This window comes from Scyliorhinus canicula, chromosome 7 (genome assembly GCF_902713615.1).
Source record: "Scyliorhinus canicula chromosome 7, sScyCan1.1, whole genome shotgun sequence".
NCBI classification, from domain to species: Eukaryota; Metazoa; Chordata; class Chondrichthyes; order Carcharhiniformes; family Scyliorhinidae; genus Scyliorhinus; species Scyliorhinus canicula.
In genome coordinates, this window is record NC_052152.1 from 120,167,703 (window position 1) to 120,190,246 (window position 22,544).

Here is a 22,544-nt window from a genome sequence, read left to right on the forward strand (position 1 = left end):
CTTGCTTTCCCTCTCCTCTTTGTCCTAGTATAAATGATTTCCCAGACAAAACATTGGACAATTCCTCTATCCCCAGTTGTTTTGGTATCATTCTTAAAAAGACCATTGAGATTGTTCAAGCATCTAGATCAGGGGTGGGCAAACTACGGCCCGCGGGCCGCATGCGGCCCGCCAAAGGTCTTTATGCGGCCCACCAAGATCAAGTCATTAAAAAAAAATTTTTTTAATATTTTTTTAATAAGGTTAATGGGGGGGGGGGGGCTGTTGGGTTACTGGTATAGGGTGGATACGTTGACTTGAGTAGGGTGATCATTGCTCGGCACAACATAGAGGGCCGAAGGGCCTGTTCTGTGCTGTACTATATGAGGCGCCCAGAATCATAACCGGGTGAAGCGCCATTTTTGAAAAGTAGACAAAAAGAGGGCTAAAGGCAGGATGCCGCTGGGGGAAGCGCTGAGGTATATGCCGCACGCTAATTGGCTACAACCGGGACTATTAATTAATATACTACGCGGCCCTTTAAAATTGTGAATTTCTGAATGTGGCCCTTGCACGGAAAAGTTTGCCCACCCCTGATCTAGATTGATCTGTTTTTTCCTTTGAGTTTCAAACCCATGTTCTTTGACGTCTTATAGGGGAGGAGGAGGGAGCTAAAATGTTGCACAAAGCAGCTACTATAAATTATATTTTGTTGAAATATGATCTATGATCCCAGTGTATTGAAACAGAATTTGTGAGGCTAATGTCTGCCCTGCTACTTTAAATCTTCAACAACTTTGTCTTACTGTATCTGGTTCACTTGTCATATAAGAACTCTCACTGACTTTACATCTCTCCACTAGAATCCCATCAGTGCATAAGGATGCCATTCGGCCCATCGAGTCTACACGACCCTCTGAAAGTGCACCCTAACTAGGCAAATTTCCCCCACCCTATCCCTGTAACCCCATAACCTCACTTAAACTCTGGATAGTGCGGATAATTTAGCATGGCCAATCCACCTAACCAGCACATCTTTAGACTGAGAAGAAACCAGAGCACCCGGAGAAAACCCACACAGACATGGGGAGAATGTACAAACTCCACACTCAGTCATTCGAGGCCGGAATTCCCCCCTGGCGCTGTGAAGCAGCAGTGCTAACCACTATACCACCGTGCTGCCCCAAACTACTGGGCTGTTAAGTTTGTTGCTGTCCTCAGCTGCTTTCATTTGCAAGTGCTTCTTGTGATCATCTCTGAGATACCACTGAAGCTTAATGGTGAAAGTAAAATTTCTCTCCTAAAATACAGCCAGCAGAGAAGCCCTTCTAAACAGTGATTGTGTCAGAAGACGACAATTTGAACAATATGACACTGGCGTTTCGGGTGACACGTCTGTCACTAATGACAGGGTGAGAATGTTTTAAAGTGATCAGATCAAAGTACATCTCACAACGGCATGGCAGCACGGTGTTAGCATTGTTGCTTCACATCGCCAGGGACCTGAGTTCAATTCCTGGCTATGGTCACTGTTTGTGCGGTTTGTACATTCTCCCCATGTCGCGAGGGTTTCTTCCGGGTGCTCCGGTTACCTCCCACATTCCAAAGATGTGCAGGTTAGGCGGATTGGCTATGCTAAATTGCCCTTGGTGTCCAAAAAGATTAGGTGAGATTACTCGGTTTCGGGGATGGGGTGGAGGTGTGGGCTTAAATAGGGTGATCTTTCCAAGGGTCGGTGCAGACTCGATGGGCCGAATGGCCTCCTGCGCTGTAAATTTTATGACTCTATGATTAAGTGCATTTGAAATAAATCTGTTTTCCTCCTATTAAGGGCATTGATGCCCATCATACATAAGTGATGTTGAGACTAACGTTAATCTGTTCCCTGCCTTAAATACGTGAACTTTTGGTGGGGAAATAATTAATTTATAATTTTGAATTTGAAGTTTTGAACTAAGTGACTTCCAAGATTGTGTAACTTCAGATGACTGCTTTATGTGGTCCGTTTTTGAGAAAAGTATTATTCTTGAATTACAAATTCACTTTAATATTTCTTCACTGGTGCCATTCGCATGAAGCCGTGGGAGTAACAGTGCAAGATCCAAGCATAGCTTGGATTTGAATTCTGTAGCAATGTTAGCGGTAAAAAGCACGAGGGTAGCCAGAGAAAGGGTTGGTCCAATCAAGGATAATGGAGGGAATCTCTGTATGGAACCAGAGGAAATGTGGAGAGATACCAAATGAATACTTTGCCTCAGTATTCACCAAAGAGAAGAACTTAGTGGATGGGGAGTATCGGGTAGAGTGTGTAGATATTCTGAGTCATGTTGATATTAATAAAGAGGTGGTGTTGGGCAGCTTAAAAAGCATTAAATTAGATAAGTCTCCAGGGCCTGATGGGATCTATCCCAGAATACTGCGGGAGGCAAGGGAGGAAATTGCTGGGGCCTTGACAGTAATCTTTGTATCCTCATTGGCTACAGGTGAAGTTCCAGAGGACTGGAGAGTAGCCAATGTTGTTCCATTGTTTAAGAAGTCACCAGGGATAATCCAGGAAATTATAGGCCAGTGAGTCTTACGTCAGTGGTAGGGAAATCATTGGAAAAGATTCTTAAGTGATAGAATTTATTAACATTTGGAAACAAATAGACTTATTAGTGATGGACAGTATGGTTTTGTAAAGGGGAGGTTGTGCTTCACTAATTTGACTGAGTTTTTCGAGGAATTGACAATGGTGATAGATGAGGGTAAGACAGAAGATGGCGTGTACATGGACTTCAGTAAAGCCTTTGCAAGGACCTCATGGTCGACTGGTACAAAAGTGAAGTCACATGGGATCAGAGGAGAGCTGGCAAGTTGGGTACAGAATTGTCTTGGGCACAGAAGACTGAGTGTAGCAGTAGCAGGGTGCTTTTCTGAATGGAAGGCTGTGAGTAGTGGTGCTCTACAGGGATCAGTTCTGGGGCCTTTGATGTTCATGGTGTATATAAATGATTTGGAAGAAAATGTAGCTGGTCTGATTAGTAAGTTCGCAGACGACACAAAAATTGGTGGAGTTGCGGATAGTGAAGAGGATTGTCTGAGGATACAGCAGGACTGGTTGGAGTTTTGGGCGGAGAAATGGCAGATGGAGTTTAATCCGGACAAGCGTGAGGTAATGCACTTTGGAAGGTCCAATACATGTAGGAATTACACAATTAATGGTAGAACTCTTGCGAGTACTGACAGGCAGAGAGATCTGGGCGTACATGTTCACCAATCACTCAAAGTGGCAACGCATGTGGATAAGGTGGTCAATCAGTCGGGGCATTGAATATAAATGTTGGCAAACCATGCTGCAGCTGTTAAGGACCTTAGTTCAGCCTCATTTGGAATATTGTGTGCAATTCTGGTCGCCATACTACCAGAAAGATGTAGATGCTTTGGAGAGGGTACAGAAGTGGTTTACTAGGATGTTGCCTCGTATGGAAGGCATTAGCTGTGAGGTGAGATTACATAAACTCGGGTCTGTTCTCACTGGAACAACGGAGGTTGAGAGGCAACCTCATAGAGGTCTACAAGGTTGAGTGGCATTGACAGAGCGGATAGTCAGATGCTCTTTCCTAGGGTAGGAAAGTCAAGTACTAGGAGACATAGGTTTAAAGTGCGTGGGGAGGAGTTTCGAACAGATGTGCGAGGCAAGTTTTTTTACAGACTCCGTAAGTGCATACGGTTTTAGTTTGGGCAGGTGCCGTGATCGGCGCAAGCTTGGAGGGCCGAAGGTTCCTGTGCTGTATTGTTCTTTGTTAAACTCCTTGCTCTTTCGCCCCTGACATAAAGTGTTCCAATTGTAACTCTTTCCCATTGATTTTCTTTCTTGATTAGGAAGTACCCAGCAGTACCACAGACAAGTAGATGCTGCACCTATCGGAATGTTGAAGAGTTTGGACCCACATATATATTTCTGATGTAAATTTCCAGAGGACTATAGACATTTCAGTTGAAATAAATCCATATGTCCTTTGCAGACTGCTTTTGAATGCTATTGTTTGTTCACCTTGTTCTATAGTTAGTGGCGAATAAAACTTGTTTTTTTAAGGTACCCTGGATAACCTGGGCATTGATTAAAATACTTCACTGTCCTCCAATTAATCTTAAACGTATCTTACTCTTCACCCCTTCTCTCCAGTCAGACAAGGTAATCATGAATAATTCATTCATGAGAACTGAACTGCACGATATTAAAAACAGGCACGAGATTAAACACCGTTCCATTTAAGCGTAACCAAAACGAGAATGCAGAGGTGAAGAACTTGCACAGTGTTTTCCAAAATTAGAGGTGTTGATCAGTGATTGATAATTAGTGATTGAAAGTAGAGGGGATGTTTAAAAATTACATTTGTGGATTTTTCTCTGATTTTTGCCCTTGGCTATAGGAGACTGAGGAGGTGAAGTTGCTTGGTATACTCATAAAGAGAAGTACAAATATTCCCAGTTATTCATATTGTGGACTTTATGGCTGAGTTTATTTTCCTTCTTATGGGGCAATTGCATCCCAGACTGCTGTTGTGCTTTTGGTTTGAACATGCAATTGTGCATGTGCGAATAAACGGTATGTTAATGTTTTGGTGTGAGACATAGTTGTTTGGGATTTTGTAGCTCTTTTCTGTTTTGTTGCAGTGGGTATTGTTATCCACTGTCACTTTGTGTGTAGAATTAACAGCAGAGATGATTTAAATCGAGAAGTGTGGTAAAACTGGAATGGGGCAGAAAGGGATAGAAACAAAGACAAAACAAGCAATAAAGCAAAAACAAACTGACACAGCAAATAGTGTAAAAGGGCAAGCCATTGAAAATCTAAAAAGCAGCAAGGAATAAGGTGAGATAAGAATGGCCGAATTATTAACTTGTTTTCTTAATGTGCGTGAGTCTCTGTCTCTTTGATTTCACTAATGTAATTTAATTGAGTGTCTCCCATGCTCCTATCTATGTCAAGCCTCAGATAAGTTGTTGCACTTCCAGACTGAGAGTACATGTGGAAATATTTCCATTCCTCAACTGCTCCACTCTCCTGTTCAGAAAGCTCAGATACACCTGGTCACAGCAGAGGTTGTGCTCATTGATTTTTATTTTCCCCCAAAAAGCAAACCTGGGAACCAGGGCTAGAGGGAAGTGTTTGTTCATGTTAAAATTAAGTGCATGGAGGCTTTTCCCTCCAAACTAAAATGTCAATGCTTGTAAATGACTAATTAAAAACAATGTTCTTTTTAATACATTATTCCTAAAAGCATAAAATAAATTACATTCTGAATCTAGTTGAAATGTAATTTTTACACTTTGAAAATTCTGAATTCTGTATCTGTCATGTGGATGAAGCACAATTATATTTGTGTATTTCATGTTTTGAACTGTAGTTGAATCTGATTAATCCACATTTTATGACTTCATTTGGGTCGGTTGGGATTACCTATAAATGTTGAATGTTGTCTGTTGACAATTGTAATCATTTGTATGTTTACTGGAATAATCCATGCTACCTTTCCAGTGATATTTTCAGTACTCCACCCATAGTTGTACTCTTAAAACCATGGATAGGTGACGTGGTGCTAACATCAGGTCTGTTTATTGGGTGACACTGAGCCATTTCAGAACCTTGACCTCAAGTTCCGCACAATCATTTCTATCTTGTTTGGGACAGATTAACTTTAAAATAGTTGTTGAATTAGTTTGTCCAAGGACTTGAATATTGAGGTATGTAGGTAACAAATTGAAAGTTATTTACCTATAGTTCCTTCACACCTGTGAATTGTACAAATGTAGTGACTGTTCTGCAATGACTTTTTTGATCCCAGTGATATATCAAGCATGTGATCCTTTCCAAATGATGTCTAAATGCCCAATAAACAACTCCACAAAACTGAAAATGAAGAATCATTCCATGAATTCTTTCTCTGTAGATTGTTTTAGTAGCATTACTGTTGCTTTTCTGTGCAGTAATATGACTACATGACAACATTTGTTAATAGCTTTCTAATGGATGACCATACACAGGCATGCATCATTTTAAACCGTTAAAGCATCCAAAGCTATGGAACTTGGCAGGAGCTGGTTGAGGTTTATGTTAAAAAAAATTATGAAACCATGTACTTGCACTGCTGTAGCCACACACATTAATTGTCTGTTTTTAACAAAAGCATACCTCAAGCTGCTGTTCATTAAGCCACTTGTTTATTACATTAAACTTTCACCTGTTGCTTTAAGCTTTGTGTACTTGTGTTATGTATTTTGACTACGAATAATTTTAGTCCAGTGAAGCTTTGCAACATTTAAAGGAGACATCTTGCAACCAATAGCAAACATGTTTAAGGATCAACATCAAATGTGAATTTTAAAAATATACAATTTAACCTTGCTTCATCTGCACCCTTTGGAATTCTCCTTCTCTTTATTACATCTTTTGTTGTACCTCTTGGCCTGGGTTCTCCGTTGGCAGGATCCTCCACTTTGCCAGCATGCGGATTTCCCAAAGGCATGTGGGTGCCCACTATGGTAAATCCCATTGGCTGGCTGGTGAGATGGAGGATCCCGCTGCCGGTGGGGACGCGCACACCAAACAGTGGGTGTGGCAGGACGGAGAATCCCGCCCCCTATACTTTCTCCAAAAACCTGAAACTAAACATATGTTTGGCCTTCCACACATTTCTCTCCAATTCTACCCCAGTGGCCTTCCCTCTACTAATTGAAGTCCCATGAAACATCTTTTACAGGACGAGTGCCACTTAATACAGTTCCTAGAGTTAAATTAGCTGATCCTTGCTCCTTTCAATCGATGTGAAATGATCAGAATCTTTTTGGAGTCGGGTTAAAGATAATTGAACCAGTGTGGGAAAGTGAGAACGAGACAGGGTTGACCTGCAAATACTCAATGCAGGGGGCTGGGGGAGCATGCTGAGAATTTGGGTCAGCAGGAATGTGGAGAATTACAGCATCGAACAGTTGGTTAACCACGGTGAGAGAATGGGGTGGAATGGTTGTGAATGGGAATGCAATGAGGTTATTGCAAAAAGAGGAAAATAAAGTAGGATGATCGTAGTCTCCAAAGGGCAGCTGCAGCAGTTGGTGGTTATGGAATGGGCTGAAATGGAAATCTTAACAATTGGATTGGAAGCAGACCGCAAAAGAAGAGATGAATGCAGTAGGTATGAATGGTGGTGAGCACCCATAGCTCACAAATAAATCTATTTCCTGCACACAAAATAACCGGCAGCCTTTGTGTTTCTTATTTTCGTTAAGGATGGTTGATGGTCCCTAACTTCCAATAATTTTCTGGCTTCCCCAGTGCCTTTCCTCTGTTGTCCAGTGGGTGGGTCTGGATCCATTCCTATATATCCAGTTGAATGCAGTAAGCTTCCTGTAGTAACTTCTCTTTCTGCTCCTGCCCTGTTCCCTCCACTGACTTGCATTCATATGTTCATGACTGCCCCGCAGCAGTAGCATCTGCAAACATTTCAAATACCACATGTACATTGAGGACACAGCTCTATCTCACTACCACCCTGCTCTAGCCTTCTCTACTTCTGGTTAGCCAATGCTTGTTTGACAATCCAGTATTAGACAGATGATCCTCCATTTAAACAAAGGGAAGACGAAAGCCATCGTCTTTGATCCTGGAGGCATGATTCATTTCCTGCCCAACATGCCTCTAATATAAAAACAAACTACCCGAAATACTGGATGGATCTGCGGAGCTGGGTCAGAGGGGTTGATTCCCAGTGGGCCAGGGTGGAGGAGAGTTTGTGCAGAGGGTCGGGATTGAAAGCACTAGCAACAGCGCCGCTCCCGCTAGCCCTGGGGAAATAGTCGGAGTCCGGTAATAATAGATTGATTGAGAATGTGGAGGCAATTTCGCCAACACTTCGGGTTGGGAGCAGCGTCAAGGGAAATGCCGATTTGGGGTAACCACAGATTTGAGCCAGGGAGCTGGGATGGAAATTTTTGGAAATGGGAGGAGATGGGGATTAAGACACTAAAAGATTTGTTTCTTGGGGGTCAGTTTGCAGGTCTGAAGGAGCTGGAAGCGAAGTATGGGCTGGAGCAGGGGGAAATGTTTAGATACATACAGGTTTGAGATTTTGCCAGAAATGAGAGCTTCCCGGTGGAGCCGGCCTCCACATTGGTGGAGGAGGTGCTGACGACAGGAAGACTGGAGAAGGGTGTAGTGTCAGCGGTTTACGGAGCTATTTTGGAAGAGGACAAGGCACCACTGGAAGGGATCAAAGCAAAGTGGGTGGAGGGGTTCTGGTGTGAGGTGCTCCGGAGAGTGAATGCCTTCACCTCGTGCGTGAGGTTGGGGCTGATACACCTGAAGGTGGTATACAGGGCACATCTCACGAGGGCAAGGATGAGCCAATTCTTTGAAGGAGTAGAAGATGTATGTGAGTGTTGGCTGGTTGGGGGGGGGGGGGGGGGGGGGGCAGCTAATCATGTTCATATGATTTGGTCCTGTCCAAAGCTAGAGGATTACTGGAAGGAGGTTTATTAGGGTAATTTCTAAAGTAGCGCACATGAAACTGGACCCGGGGCCCCAAGAGGCCATATTCAGGGTGTCGGACCAGCCAGGGTTGGAAACGGGTGCGGAGGCAGATGTGGCTTTCGCCTCGTTGATCACCCGAAGGCGGATCCTGATAGGTTGGAGCGCAGCCTCACCACCCTGTACCCTGGCAGAGGTCCTGTTGGAATTCTTGACTCTTGAGAAGGTTAAGTTTGAATTGAGGGGAAGGATGGAGGGGTTCTACAATTCATAGTCATTATTCATCATGCACTTTCAAGAACTGGATAACATCGAACATTAGTTGGGGGGTGGGTGGGAGTGTTGGGAGGGGAGGAGAGGGGCGGTGTGAGTTAATGGTGACTATGGGTGATTCCTGATTCCTTTTTGTCATTTATTTATGTGAACATGCGGGCTAATGTTTGGGGTTTGGTGGGAGGATGAGATTGTTGTGATTGATATGGGGATTGACCTATTTGTTACTGATTATTGTTTATTGTTGGTGCGTGTAAATTTGGGAGAAAAATGTAAAAAAGGAGAATAAAAAATGTTTAAAAATACTGGATGGATCTGTGGAAATTAACCTTCTGACTGAACACTCAGGAAATTGAGCAGAATGAGAGACATGATAATTTAATGAGATGAAACTTGTAACTATGACAATAAGCTCACTTTAGTACTAACATTCCAAACCATGCCACATTACTGGGTCAACCTGCCCTTGGAAAGATGTAAGCAAGAAATCTCCCATCGAAGCACAGCACCCCGATCACTTTGAAAATGTGAACGATGTGAAAGGATTTTGGATGCACTGTTAACATCAATCAGCTGACATTGTGGAGATTAAAAAAAACTTTACAATGGCTAAAGCATTGTTAGAGGGTGCAGATTTAAGATGATAAACTAACCAGAAGCAATATGAAAAATATTTTCAAGCAATGACTGGTTAAGATTTGAATCAATTAATGAAAAGGTAGCTACAGATTCAATAGGAGCCTCAAAAAGAAAATGGCTAAATAAATGGAGAGATAAAATTGCAGAGAAAGGGGAGGGTGACCTGCTCTGCAAGGGACCTGGTGCAGACTCATTGGGAGCTGAATGGCCTCCTGTGTTGTATTATACAATGATTCCTGATTCCATAGGGACAAAGATGGTTGATGTGATGGAAGAGAAAGTAATGGTGATGGGAATGGAAGCTGAACAGCATGCTGAGATAGTGGACAATAGGGGTCAAAAAAGGGAAGGAGCTGGTGGTGAGGGTGGCAAGTGTATGGTGGGGGCCAAAGATGTTGGGCGGGTTTTTCCGTCCTGCTGCATCCTGTTTTCTGTGGGGTGTGCCCCCACCAGTAGTGGGATTCTCCTTCTTGACAGCCGGCCAATGGGGCTTCCCATTGTGGCTACCCCCACGCCTTCTGGAATACCGGGTATGAGTGTGCTGCCGGCAAAACGGAGGATCCCGCCGATGGAGAATCCAACCCATTGGTTTCAGTCTTCCCGAAGGTTGATGCTCTTGCAAGACTGAATATTGGATAATCTGTCTTGACAACACAGCTAATAGGGAAGGTGGTGCAATGTTGGAACGAGGTGCTGCTCATCCGGTACCTGTAGATTATCATTGCTGCTTCTGGCCTTCCCTCCATCATAAGGTCAGAACCGGCAATGTTCACTGATGATAGCATAGTTTAGTCCCATTTGAAATACTCCGATACTAAAGCAAACTGCACCTGCATACAGCAAGGTTTGGATAACGTTTGGGTTTGGGCTGTTAAGTGGCAAGCAGCACTTACACCATTCAGGTGCATGTCCAACCAGAGAGAATCTATTTCTCCTTGACATTCAATGGTATTACAATTCCTTAATTCCCACTATCAACATCCAAGGGATACCATTGACCAAAAATATAATTGGATCACCCATGTAAATACTGTGCAAGAACAGATCAGAAGCTGGGTATCCTGAGGTGAGAAATCTCCCCAAAGTCTGTCCACGATTCAGAAGTGTGATGGAGCACTTTTTTTGTCTGGATGAGTGCAACTTAACAACTCGTAAGAAGCTTGACACCATCCAGGACAAAGCAACTTGTTTGGCACCCATCCAGAAACGTTCACTCCCTCCTCCACCAATGCACAGTGGCAGCAGTGTTGCACCATCTGCAAAGATGCACTGCAGCAACTCACCAAATCTACTTCAACAGCACCTTCCAAACCCACAACCTCTACCACCTAGAAAGACAAGGGCAGCCGATAACTGGGAACACCACTACCTACAAGTTCTCTCCAAGTCACTCACCATCCTCTCTTGGAAATATATCACCATTCCTTCACTGTCACTGGGTCAAAATCCTGGGACTCCCTCCCTAACAGCACTGTGGGTGTACCTACACCACAAGGACTGCAGTGGTTCAAAAAGGCAGTTCACCACCACCTCAAGGGCAACGAGGGAGGGTGGAATATATGTTGACATTGTGAGGAGGGATGCTGAAGAAGGATGGTGTGGCCACGCATGGGTGCAGAGAGTTCCAGATGGGATGATGCACTATGGTTACTATTGGACAGAGTATCACATAATTTTGATAACGGACATTTTGGGGGAATGGATTTTGGCAGATGTAAAGAATTGAAAGGAAATGGCCGTGAATCTAAGGAGGGGGTTGTGAAGAAGGCAGTACCTAGAGATTTTTAGATGCGAGTGACAGGATAGAGGATAGTGGGTGCCTGGAACTCACTGCTAGAGGAGGTGGTGAAAGCAAGTGCGATAGTTTTTAAAAATAAATTTAGAGTACCCAATTCTTTTTTTCCAATTAAGGGGCAATTTAGCCACGCTAATTCACTTGCCCTGGACATCTTCTTTGGGTTGTAGGGGTGAGACCCACAAGCAGGTACGGAAGTGACGTTTAAGGGGTGTCTTGACAAATTTATGAATAGGATGGGAATGGAGGGACACGAGCCCCAGAAGTGTAAAACCTTTTAGGTTCGAAGGCCTGTTCCTGTGCTATACGTTACTTTATTCTTTGTTCTTTGACAGTGCCGGAAGAGTGGGAACTACTTACAATATTGGCTAGCATTTGGAGCCAGGAAGGATGGTTGGATGGAACCTAATTTGAGGGAAAAGGATGTGGGCATAACTGAGACAAACTGGCACATTGACATGGTGGAAGGAATGAAATGGTGGGGCAGGTTTAAAATGGTTGAGTTCTGGGGGAAGGTTTGACTTGGGCAATGGGAGGAGCCACTTGACATCTCGACAATTCAAAAATAACATTGACACTTGAAAATTAACACCAACCATTTACAGCAAGGTAGTTTAATACCGTTTTCCTGCTACTTTAAAGCAGTTGACTAAATTAATTTGGTTTTCATTCTAATACATTGCACAGTTCCTCAGGTTTAATGCAATAGGTCGGCTTTTGCTGTATATCTGTCGTGAAGCGAAATGATTCTGCGGACAACTTCCTCCACATTTCCCCACAATAACAGCTGCTCACTGCTTGTAATATAATGCCATTTCGCTTGTGAATGGGGCACAGCACTCACCAGCAAGCCCCTCGGTTATGTACTGTATCCTTTATCAACATGTAATATGTTTAATCAAATGTGATTCGAATATCTGTATTGAGTATACACTGGGAAATTAACTCACTCTTCTGGTAAAGGTCATTCTCTCCCATGCTTGCTCAACATGAGTATAATGGTTAATGTTATTTGATCTTTGCATAACAGGAGAGAAAGAAGGTGTAGAATGATAAACGTGTGCACTTTCATTAAAGGACTGCTCGGTCACTTTCCTGTGGCTATCTTACTTTTTGTGTCTGCCCCAATTGATTTTCTCTGAACATAAGTGAGCATCTTTAAGGAAGGAATGTTTTAGACCCTCTACTGTGCTGAGGTGGGGAAGGAATTTGAGAATTGCATCACTATCTCAGGTGCAGCAAATGGAGTGAGGGTGGGGGGAAGCAGCAGAAAATCAGCCTGGTGCCCATTCTGACTCCAAGAAAAAATATTCCAAAAGTGCACCAGGGAGAGATGTGACTCATCTGAAGCTGGCAACATTGGCTGCAAGTCTGTCAGAATGAACCACTGCAAGAGGCTGGGGAATAAGAAAAGACAAATTGATGGTGATTATAATTAGAAAACCACTCATTGTTTTAATCTTGCCTGCTCCTGCCTCAAACTACTGAAGTGCCTTCGCTCCTGACTCTCCACAGGTATCGGGTATATGGAGCTCACGTATCAATGTAAAGTATACTTAGAATCATAGAATCCCTACAGTACAGAAGGAGGAGGCCGTTCAGCCCATCGAGACTGCACCGACCCAATGAAAGAGAAGTCTGCCTAAGCCCAATCCACCACCCTATCCCTGTAACCCCATCTAGCAGCAATTTAGCATAGCCAATCCACCTAACCTGCACATTTTTGGAATTAATCTGCGTAGCCTAATCTAAGATGGTCAGATGCCAATTCCGCAGTCAGAACATTTGGATTATTTCTCACAGTGGTGTTTGAGATTCTCCGAGAGTTTTTAGGCTGTTAGAAAAATGACGTTTCAAAGTCCTGCAGATTGATGAGATTTGCTTCTCGATCAGCAGTGGTTATTATAGACGCCTTTTTCTCTCTTTATTACAATGCACATTCATAATCGTGCCGTCCTACCCTGAGCTTTGACCACATATTCTCTCCACCACCAAGACTACTTACTGGTACTGACATAACATCACCTTACTCTATCCCTGTGTTAAGATCCCAGACCAGACTCCAATATTTGCTTGGATACTGGACAAGAACTCCAAACACTTTTTGTTAAATTTGTAAAACCGTGAGGAACGAATACTTAGCTCCAGCGGTGATTCCACCGACAAACCGAGATATGGTATGTTAAAACAAAATTTATTATCAATATAGGATTAAACTACATGCTGCAGTGCAGAGGGACCTGGGTGTGCTAGTGTGTGAGTCGCAAAAAGTTGGTTTACAGGTGCAACAGGTGATTAAGAAGGTTAATGGAGTTTTGTCCTTCATTGCTAGAGGAATGGAATTTTATGACTAGGGAGGTTATGCTGCAACTGTATAAGGTGCTAGTGAGGCCACATTTGAAGAAGTGTGTCTCCTTACCTGAGAAAGGACATACTGGCGCTGGAAGGTGTGCAGAGGGGATTCACTAGATTAATCCTAGACCTGAGGCGGTTGGATTACGAGGAGAGGTTGCATAGACTGGGACTGTACTCGTTGGAATTTAGAAGGATGCAGGGGGATCTTATTGAAACATATAAAATTATGAAAGGAATAGATAGGATAGATGTGGGCAGGTTGTTTCCACTGGCGGGTGAAAGCAAAACTGGGGGACAAAATTAGGGGAAGCAGATTTAGGACTGAGTTTAGGAGGAACTTATTCATCCTAAGGGTTGTGAATCTATGGAATTCCTTGCCCAGTGAAGCAGTTGAGGCTCCTTAATTACATGTTTTCAAGATAAAGATAGTTAGATTTTGAAGAATAAAGGAATAAAGGGTTATGGTGATCGGGCTGTAAAGTGGAGCTGAGTCCACAAAAGATCAACCATGATCTCATTGAATGGCGGAGCAGGCTCGAGGGGCCAGATGGCCTACTCCTGGTTCTAATGTTCATATAACATCACAGAAAATAGCTCACAGTTAACAGTTAAACAGTTCTTAACAAAAGAAAGAAACACTTTAACTTCTAACTGATACCGTCTCTATCTCTATCAAGCAAAACCCATCACAGGTTAAAAACCATTATAAATACAATTAGCAAACACAGGGATACTTGCTGTACACTTAAATAGAGATTTCTTGGAAATACTGCTTGAAGAGAAAAAGATCCTGTCAGGAAACAGCCTGACGATTCTTGTCTGTCAAACTACGGCTTAACCTGACAGCCTTTTGCAAAAGCTGCTGCTCAGCTCACAGTTACTGGCAAAACCAAAAACTTTCTTTTTTAATGCTTTTATTCAGGTTTTTCATTTTATACAGTACAAAATAAACAAATCTTGTGATTATGGCACCGGTGGAGGGGGAGGAAACAGAGGTGGTTGTGGCATTGGACGCCGAGAAAGCATTTGACCGGGTAGAATGGGGGTACTTGATGGCAGTCCTGGAGCAGTTTGGGATTGGACCATGATTTGTGGACTGGTAAAGCTACTACTGTATATAAGGAGCCGAGGGACAGTGTCCGCACAAAGAACGTCAGATCGTAATACTTTTCTCTCCACCGTGGGACTAGGCAGGGATGTCCTATGTCCTGCCTGCTGTTTGCACTTGCGATTGAGCCATTGGCCATCACGTTAAGAAGTTTGGGGGTATGGAAAGGGATAGTGCGAGGGTGGATAGAGCATAGGGTGTTCTTGTATGCTGATGACTTGTTATTATACGTGTCGGAACCGAGTGTGTCAATAGGGGGAATATTGGAGCTGCTTCGGGTGTTTGGGTCTTTCTCGCGTTACAAGTTAAATCTAGACAAGAGTGAATATTTTGTGGTGTCTCGGCCAGGGGTGGGGCGGCTGCCATTCCGTAGGGCAAGGACTCACTTTAGATACCTCGGTGTGCAGGTTGCTCAGGATTGGGGGGGGGGGGGGGGGGGGGGGGGGGGGGGCTCCGCAGGTACAACATTTCTAGTTTGGTGGGGAGGGTGAAAGCTGATCTGGCAAGGTAGGATGGTCTCAAAGAACAAAGAAAAGTACAGCACAGGAACAGGCCCTTCGGCCCTCCAAGCCCGTGCCGACCATGCTGCCCGTCTACACTGCAATCTTCTTCACTTCCGCGGTCTGAATCCCTCTATTCCCATCCTATTCATCTATTTGTCAAGATGCCCCTTAAATGTCACTATCGTCCCTGCTTCCACAACCTCCTCTGGCAGCGAGTTCCAGGCACCCACTACCCTCTGTGTAAAGAACTTGCCTCGTACATCACCTCTGAACCTTGCCCCTTGCACCTTAAACCTATGCCCCCTAGTAATTGACCCCTCTACCCTGGGGAGAAGCCATTGACTATCCACTCTGTCTATGCCCCTCATAATTTTGTAGACCTCTATCAGGTCGCCCCTCAACCTCCGTCGTTCCAGTGAGAACAAACCGAGTTTATTCAACCGTTCCACATAGCTAATGCCCTCCATACTAGGCAACATCCTGGTAAATCTCTTCTGCGCCCTCTCTAAAGCCTCCACATCCTTCTGGTAGTGTGGCGACCAGAATTGAACACTATACTCCAAGTATGGCCTAATTAAGTTTCTATACAGCTGCAACATGATTTTCAAATTCTTATACTCAATGCCCCGGCCAATGAAGGCAAGCATGCCGTATGCCTTCTTGACTACCTTCTCCACCTGTGTTGCCTCTTTCAGTGACCTGTGGACCTGTACACCTAGATCTCTCTGACTTTCAATTTTCTTGAGGGTTCTACCATTCATTGTGTATTCTCTACCTGCATTAGACCTTCCAAAATGCATTACTCCCTCTGTCACTGGCGGGCCAGGTACAGGTGGTTTAAATGAATGTTTTGCCGCGATTTCTGTTTATTTTCCAATGCCTGCCGATTTTCCTGCCAAAGGCATTTTTTAGAGAGATTGAAGGGATGATTACCTCGTTCATATGGGGAGGGAAGGCGGCTAGTATTAGAATGGTGCCACTACAGAGTGGAAGGCAGGCAGGGGGTTTGGGTCTTCCAAACCTGATGTATAATTACTGTGCAGCGAATGTGGAGCTGGGTCAGAGGGGTTGACTCCCAGTGGGTCAGAATGGAGGAGAGTTTGGGTAGTGGGTCGGGATTGAAGGCGCTAGCACCAGCGCTGCTCCTGACGGCCCTGGGGAAATAGCTTTGTTGAGAATTTGGAGGCAGTTTCGCCAGCACTTCAGGTTGGGGGCCGGGTCAAGGGAAATGTCGTTTCGGGGGAACCATAGATTTGAGCTAGGGAAGTCGGGTGAAAATTTTCGGAGATGGGAGGAGAAAGGAATTAGGACACTAAAAGATTTGTTTCTTGGGGGTCGGTTTGCAGGACTTTGCCAGAAAGTAAATACAGAGCTTCCCGATAGAGCCAGCTTCCACATTGCTGGAGGAGGTGTTGACGACAGGGGGATTGGAGAAGGGGGTAGTGTTGGTTGTTTACGGGGCTATTTTGGAAGAGCAGAAGGCACCGCTGGAAGGGATCCTGTTGGGATGGAGAACAACCTCTCCACCCTGTGCCCTGGTGTGGCGGGGGGACCTGCTGGAATTCTTGACTCTTGTGGTCAAGTTTGAACTGAGGGGAAGGATGGAGGCGTTCTACAATTCATGGACGTTATTCATTGTGCACTTTGGAGAATTGGATTACATTGAACATTAGGGGGGTGGGCTTGGGAGAGTTGGGGGGAGGGGGACTGTATGTGTTAATGGTGACTCCTGATTCCTATTTGTTATTTGTTTATGTCAACATGCGGGCTAATGTCTGGGGGTTTGATGGGAGGATGGGAATTTTGGTATTGACATGGGGATTGACATTGCATTCGTTACTGATTATTGTTTATTGTTGAGTGTAGATTTACATAGGCACATAGAACATACAGTGCAGAAGGAGGCCATTTGGCCCTTCGAGTCTGCACCGACCCACTTAAGCCCTCACTTCCACCCTAACCCAATAACCCCTCCTAACATTTTTGGATGAGTTTGGATGAAACTGAGTGATGAGTTTCACCCATGACTGTTCCTAACCCAAACCACTCCAGAACCTCTATGAGGTACTTCCATTCAACTCTGTCAAAAGCCTTTTCTGCATCCAGGGAGACAATCACCTCTGGTGTTCCCTCCCTGGATGCAGTTAATATCACATTTAGCAGCCGCCTGATGCTCGTAGTTAGCTGTCTACCCTTGACAAAGCCCGTGTGGTCCTCTGCGATCACTTCTGGTACGCAGTCTTCTAGTCTCTTGGCCAGGACTTACGTGAATATTTTCGCATCTACTTTAAGCAGCGAAATGGGTCTGTATGATCTGCATTCCGTGGGGTCTTTGTCTTTCTTGGGTATAACCGATATGGGGGCCTGTGCAAGTGTAGGAGGCAGGAAGCCCCTTGCTAGCGAGTCTGCGAACATCTCCCATAGGTAAGGGGCCAGAGCTGGTGCGAATTTCTTATTGAGGTTCACCGGGAACCCAGCGGGTCTCGGTGCCTTCTTTGCCTGCATGGAGTTGATGCTCTCCATGATCTCTCCCAGTCCTATTGGTGCTTCCAGCTCCCCCGTCTATCATTCCCCACGACTGGCATATCCAGCCAGTCAAGTCAAGTCCCCATCGGGGGGCTCGCAGGTGTGCATTCCCTGGTAGAAGGCCCTAAAAGCTTGGTTGATCTTTTTGGTTTGGCTACCAGTCCGCCTCTGTGTCCTTTACCTGGGCTATTTCCCTCGTGGCTCCCTACTTTCTCAACTGGTGAGCCAGTAGGCAGCAAGCCTTCTCTCCGTGTTCGTGGCGGAGTTGGTGCGCTGCTTTCCTGATGGATAGCAGGTTAAAGTCCATTTGTAGTTTTTTCCTCTCCACCAGAAACTCTATGGGCGGGGCCCTGGAGTATCTTCTGTCGACCGCCTTGATGGAGTCAATCAGTTGTTGCCTAGCCACCCTCTTTCTCCTGTCTCTACATGCCTTATAGGCTATAATCTCTTCCCTAATCACCACCTTCATGCCGTCCCCATCCTGGTTGTTAGTGATGTACTCATTTACGGCCTATGATGTTTTCTGGCAGAAGACCTTGTCGGCCAAGAGGTCCGTGTCCAACCTCCATGTGGGGCGGTGGGCACGGCCCATCTCCAACCTCACATCTATGTAATGTGGAGCGTGGTCGGAGATGACTATTTTGTCCTGACTGTGTCTGGAAGCACTGATTTCCCCACTACAAAGAAGTTGATATGGGTATAGACTCAGAGTACTGGTGAGAAGAATGAGAATTCCCTCTCACCTGTGTGCCAGAACCGCGATGGGTCCACAGCCCCCATCTCTTCATGGTTGCTCCCAATTCCCTGGCCATGCCTGTCCTTTTTCCTGATCTGGGGTTCAATCGGTCCGTCAATGTGTCCTGGACGCGGTTAAAGTCCCCCCCACGCCCCATGATCAGTCGGTGTGGGTCAATGTCGGGGATTTCCACCATGGTATTCTTTATAAAATCCATGTTGTCCCAGTTGAGAGCGTACACGTTTACCGGAGCACCGCTTGGACACCGCTGATCATGACGTACCGTCCCCCTGGGTCCGTGACTGTCCTTGTCACCGTAAACACTGTCTTAGACCATAAGGCATAGGAGCAGAATTATGCTACTCGGCCCATCGAGTCTGCTCTGCCATTCTATCATGGCTGATATTTTTCTCATCCCCATTCTCCTGCCTTCTCCCCATAACCCCTGATCCCCTTATTAATCAAGAACCTATCTATCTCTGTCTTAAAGACACTCAGTGATTTGGCCTCCACAGCCTTCTGCGGCAAAGAGTTCCACAGATTCACCACTCTCTGGCTGAAGAAATTCCTCCTCATCTAAAGGATCGTCCCTTTATCCTGAGATTATGTCCTCTGTTTCTAGTTTTTCCGACAAGTGGAAACATTCTCTCCACATCCACTCCATACAGGCCACACAGTATCCTGTAAGTTTCAATAAGATCGCCCCTCATCCTTCTAAACTCCAACAAGTACAGAGCCAGAGTTCTTAACCATTCCTCATGCGACAAGCTTTTCATTCCAGGGATCATTCTGACCGGAGCCTTATACAGCCTCAGAAGTACATCCCTGATGTTGTATTCTAGCCCTCTCGACATGAATGCTAACATTGCATTTGCCTTCCTAACTGCTGACTGAACCTGCATATTAACCTTAAGAGAATCATGAACAAGGACTCCCAAGTCCCTTTGTGCTTCTAATTTTCCATGTATATCCCCATTTAGAAAATAGTCTATGCCTCCATTTCTCCTTCCAAAGTGCATAACCTCACACTTTTCCACATTGTATTCCATCTGCCACTACTTTACCCACTCTCCGAACCTGTCCAAGTCATTCTGAAGCCCGCCTGCTTCCTTGGCAACAGTGCCTTCAGTTCCTTCTTCCAGATCATTAATGTATATTGTGAAAAGTTGTGGTCCCAGTACCGACCCCTGAGGTACACCACTAGTCACCGGCTGCCATCCTGAAAAAGATCCCTTTATCCCCTCTCTCTGCCTTCTGCCAGTCAGCCAATCCTCTATCCATGCCAGGATCTTACCCTGAACACCATGGGCTCTTAACTTATTTAACAGTCTCTTATGCGGCACCCTGTCAAAGGCCTTCTGGAAATCAAAATAAATCACTTCCATTGGTTCTTCTTTGCCTAACTTCCTTGTTACTTCCTCAAAGAATTCTAAGAGATTTGTCAGACATGACCTCCCCTTCACGAAGCCGTGCTGACTCAGTCCTGTTTTATCATGCACTTCCAAGTACTCCGCAATCTCATCTTTAATAATGGACTCTAAAATCTTACCAATGACCGAAGTCAGGCTAACCGGCCTATAATGTCCCGTCTTTTGCCTCCCTCCCTTCTTAAACAGTGGTGTTACATTAGCCACTTTCCAGTCCTCTGGGACCCTTTCTGCCTCCAGTGATTGCTGAAAGATCATCACCAATGCCTCCACAATCTCCTCAGCTATCTCTTTTAGAACCCTGGAGTGAAGTCCATCCGGTCCAGGGGATTTATCCACCTTCAATCCTTTCAGTTTCCCCAGAACCTTCTCCTTAGCAATGGCCACTGCACTCACCTCTACCCCCTCATTCTCCTGGAGCTCTGGCATCCCACTGGTGTCTTCCACCGTGAAAACTGATGCAAAGTAACTATTCAGTTCGTCTGCCATTTCTTTGTTTCCTATTATAACTTCTCCAGGCACATTTTCCAGTGGTCCAATGTCTATTTTTGCCTCTCTCTTACCTTTGATATATTGGAAAAAACTCTTCCTATCTTCCTTTATATTACTAGCTAGCTTGCACTCATAATTCATCTTCTCCCCACTTATTGCTTTTCTAGTTGTCCTGTGCTCGCTTTTAAATGCTTCCCAATCCTCTGGTTTCCCACTAATCCATAGTCTTCTTGCTAATCAGGATAGCTACCCCCCTAGCCCTCATCCCGTAGCATGAAGGTTTCATCTTTTCCACCCAGCCTTTCCTTACCTACAGTCAGTCCTTCTCCCTCAGGTGCATCTCTTGAAGAAAGACTGTCGGCTTTCATAGCTCTCAAATGGGTGAAGATTCCTAACGTTCCAGGCGACTATCCTGGTGGGGAATGTCTGATCCCTTGGCGGGGTCTACCATATTTACCTGGTGGACGTGCCCCTGCACTCCGAGATTTCCATTTGTTAGGGGGCCGTCCAAAATGGCCGCAGTCGCAGTTCTCACCATGAGGCTGGCCCCTATGGTCCGGGGTTTTCCTTTGTCCCGGGGGCACCCAACAAAGCCACGAACTGTGTGTATGCCACGTGGGTGAGCCCCTGAACTCTGGAGTCAACCTTTGTTCAGGGACCGTCCAAAGTGGCTGTTTGTGGCGCCATCTTGTTCCTTCAATCTGCAGCTTTCCTGATGAAGCCAGTCTGAGACCAATCCCTTTCCTTTCCTTGTGTTCCCTCTTACCCCCCTCCCCCCCCGTCCCCCCTGCTGCACCTTTCCCCCGTGTCTCCCCTCCCCACCACCCCCTTACGTTCCCCATCCCTGCCCCTGTGGTTACCCTGTCAGATGCTCCCTCCCTGCCGGGTGGTACGCTGCGGGAAGTGGTCGCACCCGACTAGGTTGCCCAGCATTTGGGTTACATAGCCAGTGAGGTCCCTGCCCTTGATCCCTGCTGGCAGGCCCTGAATCTGGATAATCTGGCATCAGGACCTGTTCTCCTGGTCCTCGACTTTCCCCTTCAAGCTCCCCTGGGTTGCTACCAACTTTTTGATCTCGGCCTCCAGAGTGACAATCGTGTTGCTCTGAGCTGACAACGCATTTTCCAACTCGAGGATGGTTTTCCCCTGTGCCTCCACCTTCTCCTCCAATCCATCTATCGGCGTCTGCATGGTGAACAATGCCTCTGTAACTGCCACCTTGACCCTCACATGGATTTCCATCTTTATTGCCTCCCTCATAGCTGTCAGTTCCTTCATCAGGAACTTCTTCCATTCCTCTCCAGGAGGCCGTTGTTTGAGTCGTCGGTCTCCGTCTCGCCAGGGTGGCCGGGAACCCATCGCCTCGTGGGTCAAAGAACAAAGAAAAATACAGCACAGGAACAGGCCCTTTGGCCCTCCAAGCCCGTGCCGACCATGCTGCCCGACCAAACTACAATCTTCTACACTTCCTGGGTCCGTATCCCTCTATTCCCATCCTATTCATGTATTTGTCAAGATGACCCTTAAATGTCACTATCGTTAACTATCGTCACTGACTCATCCACCCGCTGCTGGTAGCCTTTCCCTCTGCTTCTGCTGTCTCTGTGGCCTCTCGAGCCCCTGTTTGCAGGCATGATGATTCTGTCCTTTCCCTTTCTTAATTGTGGATGAGATATGACTGATTCTTTGAGCCAATTTTAACTAAAACTGCCTATTTGCCGATGTTCTGGAGGAGAGCCACCTGATGTGTGTCTGCTCAGCACATCACCATCACCGGAAGCCCCCGCAAAACTAAAATCTGAACTGCCTGCAACCGACCTGGCTCCTCCCATTAATTACATAATTTTTATCCCCACTCAGATCCCCTGACCTGCTTACTTAAGTCTAAACACAATATCTCAAATGATCTACTCCCCAGGGAATCTCCAGCAATTACAAAATTCCATTAAGCCTCTCTTTGTAAACTCATACCTGGTTGGAATGAATGATGATCTCACTTTTATGACATCTTAATTGGACATTCTGCAGCCACAGTGTCTGGAAATCTTAACTTATATTATTTGCTAATATTGCTGCAACAGATATATTTCTGCCCGAACTCATGCATTAAAAAAACATTACTATAACCAATATAAAATACAAAATATATACCAATTTCTTAAATTCATCATACCTGCCTCAGCTCATCTACTGCTGAAACCT

The 22,544-nt window shown here is 45.2% G+C and overlaps 1 protein-coding gene across 2 annotated transcripts in view; it reads left to right on the forward strand.

The window, feature by feature from the left end:
• Nucleotides 1–6,218, forward strand: part of zgc:112982 (uncharacterized protein LOC503771 homolog) — a 50,540-nt gene extending 44,322 nt beyond the window's left edge. For both annotated transcript variants that reach the window (XM_038802800.1, XM_038802799.1), the window contains exon 12: nt 3,844–6,218. In XM_038802800.1, coding sequence (XP_038658728.1) covers nt 3,844–3,873 — 30 coding nt within the window. In that variant the 3' untranslated portion in view covers nt 3,874–6,218. The remainder of the gene's footprint in view (nt 1–3,843) is intronic.
• Nucleotides 6,219–22,544: the final 16,326 nt, after the last annotated feature.